Below are 12,162 nucleotides of genomic sequence, written 5' to 3'. Positions count from 1 at the left end.
CTGCACTGTCACTTAAATTTCATAGTCACAATATTTGAAAAAATACTTAATTTTACCATTTTTATGCATGCTGGCTACAATTCTTTACAACTTTGCCTACCAACCCTTTCAGTAATGAGTGAAAAGAGTAAGAAAATCATATTAAAATACTCAGTTTTACAACTTATTTCCTAGAAAAAAAAATGTGCCAGGTTAACTTGTTCATTAAAAGAGGTGTGATATCAATATTATTGCCTACTTCAGAATATTTATCTTGTTTTGCAGTTCCACTAAAAGTCCAGGCAGAGCCATTAAAAGTTTTCCGAAATCAATAAATAATTTATCTCCGCAAATAAGACTCTTGCTTTCTAGGCTGGGATTAGTTTTCCAAAGCATCCAGCATTAGAATTAGCCAGACCAATTCATAGGAGTTTATAATTAATCCTGACAAGAGGAAGCTAATAGGAGTGAAAATGAAATCAGATGATTGTCTCAAATGAAGCTGAAAGGCGGTAACACCCAGACTAAGTCTTCTGTAGGTACATGCAATGACCAGGAAAACCTCTCAATCAAGGGGTCAGCTTTTAGCAAGATAATATGTCTTGCTAAATTTTTATGTCTGCCACAAAAGGCAAGACAAGGACCATGTAAGGTATCAAAGGCTACATTCATTATTCTCTTGAGTGTAAAAGTTTGTGCCTGTGTCTATGTATGATTGTGTGTGGGTGTAATTTTCTCCATGGGTTTATTTAGAATTGTGTTCCTCCATTTTTGATTTATTTCTAGAACATACAATATAAATAAAAATGAAGACTTACAGGTGCAATGAAAAACAAAATGCTCAAGTTGTATAGTGTTATCTGTTGCATGTGGATTTGTTGGGCTACTTACTTATTTACATCATTGACAATTTCTTATGGAATGCCAGCTTCAGAAATATACTGTAGCTTGGGCTCTGCAAATATCTTTTACAACAAATGGATCAAATTTCGATACCAAGAAGTCATTCTTAGCCTGCTTGTCTTTAGATTTTTAACAAAAAAGGTAATAACAGTGTAAACAAAATTGCTATGTATAAATTCCTATCATAGGTATATATTGTGAAAATCTAGCAAGTAAATTTAGTAATAATTTATTTTGTGAGTATCTTTTGACCTTTTTTGTCCTTTCTCACATACTAGGAACATGTTACAACCAGCTCATGCTGCATCAGTGACAGTATCCATTTAGGGTAGCACAAATCCTTGTCTTTTACCCTAATTTGTAAATCTCTAACAGTGTAGTTTAAAAATCACTTTTATATGATAACAACTGCTTGTTAACAATCCTTGTATCTCACCAAACAGCTACACTCACCAGAGAAAAGGTGAAAAGCTCTCTCTTGCTTTCTCTCACTCACTTTCTCTCTTATATGCAAATGCAGGCTCTGACATTTTCACTTTCCAGAATGCTATGCTGTTTATTCCATCCCTAGAACTAGTACCTATTGATCCTTTAATAATAGTCACTGCAAGCAACACCCTGTTGCAAGGTTTTCGCAGTACCCACCATCTGCCACCCATAGTCGTAATTGATGTTTCTGCTTTGAACTTCAGTTAACATCAGGAGCATATAGATAGCTCTTAAAGCAAAGCATTTATCACACTGTCCTGTGGTCATTACTTTCTTATTCTCTCTTACACTGTGCAGTAAAGTCCCTGAGTCCACTTTATTCCTTTTATTCATCTCCATTCCTAGCATGCTGTGTGGCATAGAGTAAGCTTGTCAAAAATAATTATTATAAATTAATAAACAGACATTCAAATACAATTAAGTGCCCCCCTACGAATACTGGAAAAATTTTCTGAATAGAGGCTAAGTCATCATAAGCATAGTCATATTCATTAATGACAGTGATTACAGAAGCCCAACACTTAGTGCAGTGCAAGAAGCAGTGACGGTAGTTCCAGATATGTAGAGAAAGACGATATTGTGAATAACGAAGAGAGGAATCTTAACGTGAAGTCTGAAGCTATGGCCTTTGTTGGTGAGCCTTGTGGTGAGAGGAGAACTATGCACAGTGAAGCATATGTTGAATTATGGGCCGCATGCTTTCACTCGAAGTATATCCCTTTTCTTTTATATGAAAGTGTTATGAGGTCCTTCTGGGAATTGTTTTTTAAATAGCTGGAAAGTTTCTCATTTTTCAGATGAGGAAACTGAGGCTCAAATGTTTCAAGTGAATCGCCCAAGGTAATTAAGTGAGTTAATCACTGAACTGAGATGATCATTTTTGTGTTGTGATACACAGCTCGGTGCTCTGCACCACTAAGAGTTATGAATAACTTAAAACCACAGGACTCTGAGGTCCTGAGGTATTGTTTGTGGCCATTATCAACAATTTTAGTAACAAGTTTAGAACACATTTTCTCAGATCTCAAACTCCTACAAAATGTTATTTGTAAATAGAATGTTTTGTTAAGAATTGAAAACAAACAGGCAAACATATGCTAGGAGGATAATTGAAGGCTTTTAAAAAAACAATTGGCTGCTCACAGGGATTCTAGCACTCATTTTGATACATGGAAATTACTAAAGCCAGACATTTAAAACATTGAAAATCAGTGCCAATTTGTGGATTATTACACTTAAAAATGCATAAAACAACAGATCTACTTATTAAAGAGTTTCTGTAGTTTACAAATAAATAATTCACCATAGATTTAAATAATGGTAGAAAGACACATTCATTCATTCATTCATTCATTCATTCATTCAGAAAATAATTATTAAACATCCACTATATATTACGTTTCTCCAGAGAGAATATAGAATATATAATATATTTTACATATTATATATATGTGTGTGTGTATATATATATATGTTGGCTTAGCTCAAAAGATACGTGTCTATAGATACAGATACAGATATAAAGAGATTTACTTTAAGGAATTGGCTCATATAATTTTGTAGACTGTTAAGACCAAAATCTTCAGGGCAGCCTGGACATTTCAGCAGAAGCTGATGTGGCAGGCGAAAGGCTCTGCCAAAGATGTGGTAGGCCAGTGACCTCTCATTGCTAAGAAGTCAAAATCTTTCCTATTAAGAAGATGAGTCCCACTCACATTATGGAGGGTAACATGCTTTACTCCAAGTCTATCAATTTAAGTGTTAATCACAACTATAAAATACCTTCACAACAACATCTAGACTGCTGTTTGACCAAACAGCCAGGCACCATACTTTAGTCAAGCTGATACTTACATTTAACTATCATAGACTCCGTGTCAGGGACATCATGGAATTGGAAATTACACTAAGGAACAGTTGAGTTTGGAAGACATCCAATGAACAGATGACCACACAAACATGAATTGCATTTGTCTCAAGTGCCAGAAACAAAAAGTGAGGGTACCTTGAGAAGTTATAGCAGGGAAACCTGGCCCAGTGGAAGGGTCTTGGAGTGGCTCCCCCAAGAAAATGATAGTCAAGCTGAGGCCTGAAGGCTACAAAAATGGGGTTAACCAAAGAAAACAGGAGAGACTTCCAAGTAGAGGAGAAGACCCTGCATTAGGCAGGATCTGGGAAAGGCCAACATGGTCAGATACTAGGATACTTGGGGAAAAGGGAGTACAAAGGGGTGTTTGAAGTGTGGGAGGAGCCAGATCCTTCAGGATCTTGCAGACCATGTTACAGGTTTGCCACTGTTAAAGTAGGACAGTGATTAGGAAGCGTGTCTCCATGTGCTTTGTACCAAATGTGTCAGAAAGGCTAAGAGTGGGAGGCAGGGTGGCCAGTGAGAAGGCCAGATAAGAGTGTGTGTAGAGAGGGAGCTGGAGAGAATGAAAGTAGCTTAAAAGATATTTTGAGAATATGTTGGAGAATGTGATGATTACTTATGAGGGTTGAGGGAGAAGTAGGTATCAAGCAAGATTCTAAGACTTCAAGCTTGCTCCACAGTTTGGAAGCTGGTCCTATTTGTTATGATAGGGAACTCTGGTTTAGGATTTCAAACTGAATAAGGGACCTATTGAGCGGGAGGTACTTGTGGTGTAGCCAAGTGGAGAAATCTAGTAAGCAGTTGGGCATGTAGCTCTAAGACTCTACAACGATGTATAGGATGACAGAGAATTGAGAAATCATGAAAGTGGATGAGATTGCCTGGGAGAGTTATCATGAAAAAAGAGAAAAGTCAAACACGGAGCTCAGAGCAGCTCACGACTAAAGGTCAGCTCAAGACTAGAGGAGATGGAAAAGCAGAATGACCTAAGAAATATGGACAAACCAGCACCTTCAAATCCAGCAGAGTTGCATCTCTGTCTTCCTCCCATACTCACATCTCTCTCCAACCACAGCCAGGTAAGGTTCTTTACTGTTAGGGATTCATGGGATTAGGTTGGGTCCACCTGGATAATTCAGGATCATCTCCCAAATTTAATGTCTTTAGCCTTAATCACATCTATAACTTTAGTTCCCTTTTGCTATGCAACATTATCTACTCCCAGGTTCCATATGTTAGAATGGGGACATCTTTAGGGGACCAGTATTTTTTCTACCACAAAAACAATTCAGAGCACTGCTGAGAGGTCACAGAAGATAAAACTAAAATTCTTCTGATTGGATATAGTATATAGAAGTGAACAAGAGTAATTTCAGTGTCTTGGAGGTCACAGAAATGGGCTAAAAAATTAAAAGAGGGAGACTACAAGTGGATACTTTATTCAAGAAATCTATGAGTAAGAAATGCTGGTCTTGAAACCCATTTAAACATGAGTGGATATTTACTATCACTGAAAGAATCATTGTCTATATCCAGGATTTGCCTGGTGGGGCAAGAATTCCATCCACCCCACCCAAACTCCAGAAAGTCACTTGTTCTCTATCCGGAGTACCTGAGGGAAAATGACTACAGAAATAATTAAGGGTAATAAATTAAAATAAAATCTGGAAGATTCTTGTTAACTGAAAAAAATGAAACAAAGATTAACAAATATATATTCTGAAACTCTTGACATTCATTTCAATTTTTAAAAACAGTAATTACCTTGTGGTTTTAGATATGTGTGTTCCAGGGCAATTAATCATCTAATAAATGTGTTTCTAGTAAGCATTTGCTAATAGCTTGATGTTGGTAAAAATGTTTCAAGTCTGCTGCCTCCAAAGCCAAAGACTTCAAAATAATATCTAGTGAGAGTTGTACTTAAAATGAGTATCAGCACTAATATGAAAAAAAAGCAAATATAATAGGAAGAAAAAAAGAAAAAGTACTCTAATATTTATAAATTAACTTTAAAAATCATAATCTTTAACAATTATTGAGTGATTAACTTATTTTTGGCGCCGTTCTGAGTGTTGCACATTGTCTCATTTAATCATTAACATGCCCCTACAAAGAATGCAAAAACTATCCTCATTTTGGAAGTGGGAGAACTGAGGCTGTACACATACGGCTGGAGTTTGAATCTAGGAAATCTACAACTTTCAAACTGTCATAACAGTAGATAACATCTAGCGTTGATTGTCTGTCAAGTACCCGTTTTATACACTTTACAGATGTAAATACTTACATCTCACCCCAGGCTTATGAGGTAGACATTTTTACACCATTATAGATTGGAAAACTAAAGCATGCTTAAGTCACACATGTAATAAGTGGGTCAGAACTCACACCCACGAAGATTGGCTCCAAAGTCCAATTTCTTCTCCAAATACCTGCAAGGTGATTTTTTTTTTTTTTTGAAACTTTTTCATGTAGACAGAGTGTTATCATAGACATTTCTGCTACTGTATTTGTAAAAGTATTTGGAATTAAAAATATATGTAATTTTGATGGGCTAGTAGACTCTTCCCTCTCTGAACTTCACTTTGCCTTCAAGAGTAAATGAAGAACTAGGTGATCTAAAGTATCTCTTAGCTGCATAGTTCTATGAACATGCCAAAGTTTCTTCTCTTCTTTTAACAAGTCTTTATTGTTCTGTTTTTACATGCTGGGATTTATGCTACATTGTATTATTGTAATGATTAATAATCATTTAGATCAAGCATGTACTGAGAACAGTATTTGCAACACATTAGGTGCTATGCAAAGTACATTACTTGGTTTGCTTTACTTAACCCTCACACAAGCTTTGCTTTTAATTATGATTACTCTCTCTACCTTACAGATGAGGAAACTGAGCTTAGAGGCCCTTAGAGCCTTATTTAAGTCGCACAACCAGTAAATAGCAGAGCTGGGATCAAACCCAGAAAGCCTCACTCTGAAACTCAGAAGCCCAGTCTCCTTACCATGTTACTGTTATGTTGTAGGTGCTAAATCATTGACGACAAGCATCGTTGATGAGGTTCATAGTATTTGTACCACACACTCTGAACCAGAGTCAGATCAGACTGAAGCAAAGGTGAATCATTTGGCCTACATGTAAGAATGAGAAATGGGGAGATATATACGACGTGTCTGTCTAAAATCTTATCTTTCTGACCCACCCCAATTGTGGTAATTTCCACAATTAGAGCCTTTCCCTTGGGTTTTGCAGATGGGGTCCAAAGGACCAGCTTAAAATATGACTAGAGGGAGCAATGATTTAACGACTTATTTCTTGACACCAGCAAACAGATAAGCTCACCTGCTGTGAACAAAGGGCAGAACCCTACAGGAATAGCTTAGGGTGTTTGAATCATGGGTAAGGTTTCTGGAGCTTTGTTTATGACTGAGAAGTAGGCAAATATCACCAGGCAAGGGGTGTGTGTGTGTGTGTGTGTGTGTGTGTGTGTGTGTGTGTAAAACTATGTACGTGTGTATATGCATGGTGGCAGCAAATAGCTAAGGGATTGCACAATTAGGTGTCAGACTTTAGAGAAAGCGTATTATAAAAGGGATAGAAGCAGCAACTGAATGTAAGAAGGTGTTAAAGGAAAAAGAGTCATCCAGTAAGTCTACCTCAATTTGGCCATAAACTGACGTGACTGAGGCTCTCTTAGGGTTGTTCTCTATTTAAGAAATTCCTAGAAACTTTGATGTAGTGGGAAATGAGTGTAACACAATCATGGGTTTAGAAGGCTTCCGAAATCATCTACCCCAGACTTTGTCCTCTGCACAATCCGTGTGGGCTACCTCAGATAGCAGCTATTTGGGGTCCATTTTTAACATCAACCCAGAATGAGAGTCTACAGTCAGCAATCCTATGTTATCTGTATTTGCTGTCAGGAAAGCCATTGCATATCTAAATCCTTTATACCAAGTTGATATCCAGCCTATTCCTAAGAAAGATAAAAATGGGTTATGTCATTATCCACCTAAAGGATTCTAATATTACTAGAGATATCACTAAATCACCTCATAATCTCTCTTTCCTATGGGATACCTTGAGTTCCTTCCATTTCTCCTTATTTATCTGATTCTTTCTAAACTAGACACCTTCCAACACTCAGAAGGACAAGTATCATTGATGAGTTTCATAGTATTTGTACCGCACAGAAAATGATTTTCATCATACAACATTGCTTAGAAGTGGGGAAGTAAAATTTGTGCCCACAGTGAGACAAGGCCACAGAACAAGACCTTGAGACACCTTCTCATTGTGATTTTGTGAATCACAATGAATCCTCAAACAAGTCAACATTCTTTGCAAATCTGTAGAAAAATTCCTTCCTTTGCTTATCTGGGTCTCAGTCTGTAATGGCAAAACCGTCATGGTAATAGTATTCTTGTGAAGAGCCATTGTGGGGATGAATCACATATCATTTGAGAATGTTTAATATGTAATTAATGTTATGAATATCATTTGTGAATTATGAATCTTAAAACTATATTCAGATACAAATACACAATTTTGCAAATAACATCATATATATATATATATATAGAGAGAGAGAGAGAGAGAGTCTCTCAAGGTCTCATATATATATTACCAATTACCACAATTGGGTGGGCCAGAAAGATAAGATTTTAGACAGACACATCACGTATATCTCTTCATTTCTCATTCTTATATGTAGGCCAAATGATCCATCTTCACTTCATTCTGACCTGACTCTATGTTTCAGAGTGTGTGGTACAAATACTATGAACCTCATCAACAATGCTTGTCATCAATTATTTGGTACCTACAACATAAGAGAAAGAAAGTCTCTCAGTGTCTCTCTCTCTCTCTCTCTCTCTCTCTCTCTATATATATATATATATATATATATATATATACACACACACACACACACACACACACACACACACACTCTTTGCTGTACTGTTAGAGAGAGAGAGAGAGAGAGAGAGAGAGGTCTCTCAACTCTCAAAGTCTTGCTCTGTTGCCCAGGCTAGAGTGCAGTGGCATGATCATAGTTCACTGCAACCTCGAACCCCTGGGCTCAAGGGATTCTCCTGCCTGTGCCTCCCAAAGTGCAATGATTACAGGCATGAGCAACCTCACCTGGCCAGATACGTAGCTATTAATGAAGAGTAATCACATTATTCATTGTAATCAACATTTATGTTTGTTGAAATTGTCTTAACACTTTCATGTGTTGTTCACAGGAATGTAACCTGGAATAGCTTAGCTATTCCAGACACACACTGCTCACCAGAGCTAGAAGAAGGCTACCAGTGCCCACCTGGATTTAAATGCATGGACCTTGAAGATCTGGGACTTAGCAGGCAAGAGCTGGGCTACAGTGGCTTTAATGAGATAGGTCTGTCTTACTGGTAAAATACGTTTTAAGTTTCTATTTTATGATGTTTATGAAGTGGACTGAATAATTAAATAATTGATAATAATATTTTGACTGGCTGTCATATAGAAGAAATACAAATATAAATTTTAATTCTATGCCTATTTTATAACATATTCTACCCTACAGTGCATAGCATACATGTTATATATGTATATAGGCAGCAGTGTTTATATGGAGTTACAGATCTCTCATTTTTAACTATTTTGATTCTCAATAATAGCATTTAAAAATGTTTGTTTGTTGAACAGGGTTCTGGGTTGTTGACTCAAAGATAAACAAAATTTGGTTTCCTTTCCTATATAACTATACCCTAATAGGCGAGGTAAGTCTTTAAAACTATAATACTAGGTATTGATGAGTGCATTAGAGCTGAAAAGTGCTCCTTGATTAGAAGACAATTAATGAACTAGTTAAGGAATATGCATCAACTATGTAATAAATGTATGCGAAATGCTGGTGCATGAAAACTATGTACTCAAATGTAAACATTTCTTCTTCACTTGCCTTATTAAGTCCTAAAATGTGCTATTACATACATAATGAAAGAACTTAGCATCTGCCATTTAGTTGATATCATTGTATTTATTATAATTCCATGCAAGTTGCACAGATTGTATTATTAAAGCAAAAAATGTGTAATTCTAAACAAGTATCTTACACCTTGAGAATTTTTATCAGAGTAATTTTTTAAACTAAATTTTCTTCAAGTCTCAGGCCCATGTACTGAACTGTAAAGTTACAGCTTCTGTATAGAATATAGTACTGAACGTGGGCTGATGGTATCTTTTTAAGTTCAGTTTTGCAAATAACATCTCAAGTTTTCATCTTTATGTTTTAATATTTCCTCATATTTGATTTTAAGCATTATAGTTAGATGGCATTCTTCCATCTCTTTTGACCAATAATATTGTCTCCTATTTCATAAAAATCCAGAAGCCAACTGATGTGAAGCAATTTCTATTTGCTATACTCTCTTAAGCTTATCCAGCTTTGTAATTGATCTTAAATCCTTCCCTCCTGTCTCAAAAGTACAGAGGTGTCATGAATTATACCAATAACTTTTAGGCATGAGAAAGAAATCACAGATGTGGTATGGGAGGCGAGATGTATAGGCTGATATGCTGTGTGGAATAAGCTTCAGGAGTTCCAACAGCTGGGCATGACTAGAACACATGCCTTATCAGAGTCTGCAGCTCTTTCTTTTAGAGACTGAGTGTATCCATGTCTTCTATGGAGAGTGGTCACCATCCCAGGGTTAAGGTTGCCCTTACAGAAAATATCCTCCAATTTTTTAAAATCATGTAGCTAAAGCACATCACACCCTCACCATTTTTAATGCAATGATTGTACCCAAATTCCAAATGCAGCATTATATTCAAGTTGATTCACCTTTCTTCACTCTGACTTACAATGGCTTTGCTGAATATAAAGTGGAATCTCTGTTTGAGAGAAAAAGTCTCCTTGTAGTGTGCTGGTTCCAGAGGACCAATTCTAGAAGGAAATTGCCTTGGAGGCAGTCGCCCCCTACTAAAGCAATTATCTTACTATAGCTGTACTGTTAATTTATCTCCCAAGGATTTAAGCTCCTTGAAAACAGGAAGTGCATCTTTTCATCTTCAAGTCTCCAGGGCACAGGGCTATGCCTGGCTCACAGGGAGGCTTCCATAAATATTTACTAATAGGCTCAACAAAGTGTATGTCCTTTTGAATTCATTGGTAACCAGGCATGTTTGTGTGAGGAGGTAGAGCCACAATAGAGAATTAAGTTGTTTTCTTGTTGTTCTTTTCCCTGATTTTGTCTGTTTTTGTTGGCAATATTCATTATTCCTCATGACTCCTTCCTTTCTATACAGGCTTAATTTCATCTGTTTGCTTATTTTTCCCAAATGATGATTGAATTCATCATCACTGTATGACTAATTGTTAGATAATGAAATGTTGATCTTGTACCATAACCAAAACATTTTTAAATGGTCACTGTAATTTAGACTGAAATTGATAGCTACTTCCTGATATTGTGTATCTCTGTAGATACACAAACTACTATATTTAAAAGTTCTTATGGAAACAAAAGACAATGTTTTGCCCAAAATTAGGAAAATAAAATATTTTATTAGACACATGTGATCATCTCTTCATACATGAATTTGAATTTAAAACATAATTAGGTGCTTAATTATGCATATGAATTTGGCTAATTACTTGAATATGTAAGTAATTATGATTAGTTAAAAAGGAGCCCATTTCCTTTTCTTACTAATCAAATTACCATTCAAAACATGAATTTCAATTCACTTATAACATTTCTGGCATAAGTAGCTTTATGTCTCATTAAGATGTAACACTGATGATGTTGAAAAATTCAAATTTTAAAATATATTAAAAGCCAGAGTCATGGAATAGAAAAAATGACAAGGAACTCCTGTTGTAAGATTGAAAAGTAAAGACACCTTTTGCCCTTTTGTGTCCTCAAAATCATCCAAATAGCCATAAGACTGAGAAACAGAAATGAAATTTTCATATTTAAGAACTCTGAAAAACTGTAACTACAAACCACATCACAGGACTGGATGTCTAACAGAAAACTTCCTGAGCAGATTCTGCCTACTGTGGATCTCAGACAGCACCAGCAGCAGAGTATTCTAAGATAATGCATGTTCCTGGAGGAACAGAACCATCTCATATTTTGAGTCAGGGAATCAGAGCAAAGGCTGAGTGTGGCGGCTTACCAGGACCCCATGCAGCATCACAAAGCAGAGGCCCTCATTTCTGCAAGCAGTTGGTGGGGAGATAGAGTGAAGGGGACACAACTGCTTTGTGATGGGCCCCGACGCTGCTGATCTGGGTTGGCTAGAATGGGATAAAAGCTAAATGGAAAGTTTTCATGGCCACTATAACTTAGGATAACCTGGGGAGCCTTTTAAAACACAGATTCTCGAGCACCATCCTCATGTCAATTAAATCACAACCTTAGAGTTATCCAAGGAATAGATGGCTTTTAAAGGCTCTCCAGGTGGTTAATTTATGTGCATGTAGAGTTATGAACCAATGGACTAAAGAAACACACACATACACACACACCTATATTATAAAAGCCTTCGATTCCATCTTGGTCCATTTTGGTTGTTATAACAAAATGTCATAGAATCAGTGTCTCATAACCAAGAGAAATTTATTTCTCACAGTTCAAGAGGTTGAGAAGTCCAAGATCACGACAGCAGCAGATTTCATGCCTGGTGAAGGCCCACTTCCTGGTTCACAGAATGGCACCTTTTCACTGTGTCCTCATGTGGTAGGAGTAAGGGGTCTCTCTTGAACCTCCTTCATAAGGTTACTAATATCATTAATGTGGGCTCCACCTTCATGATCTAATCACACCCAAAGTTCCTACCTTCTGGTAGCATCACCATGGGGGTTAAAAATTCAGCAAATGAATTTGGGGGAAACATCACCTTTCTGTCCATTGCACTATCC

The 12,162-nt window shown here is 36.7% G+C and overlaps 1 protein-coding gene across 2 annotated transcripts in view; it reads left to right on the top strand.

Moving 5' to 3' along the window:
• NALCN (sodium leak channel, non-selective) overlaps positions 1-12,162 on the top strand; it is a 349,771-nt gene that overhangs the window by 60,084 nt on the left and 277,525 nt on the right. For both annotated transcript variants that reach the window (XM_065533451.2, XM_015439488.4), the window contains exon 7: positions 8,492-8,646. In XM_065533451.2, coding sequence (XP_065389523.1) covers positions 8,492-8,646 — 155 coding nt within the window. The remainder of the gene's footprint in view (positions 1-8,491; positions 8,647-12,162) is intronic.

This window comes from Macaca fascicularis, chromosome 17 (genome assembly GCF_037993035.2).
Source record: "Macaca fascicularis isolate 582-1 chromosome 17, T2T-MFA8v1.1".
NCBI lineage: Eukaryota > Metazoa > Chordata > Mammalia > Primates > Cercopithecidae > Macaca > Macaca fascicularis.
The sequence above is the reverse complement of the archived record's forward strand: the minus strand, read 5'-3'. Positions and strand labels throughout refer to the sequence as shown.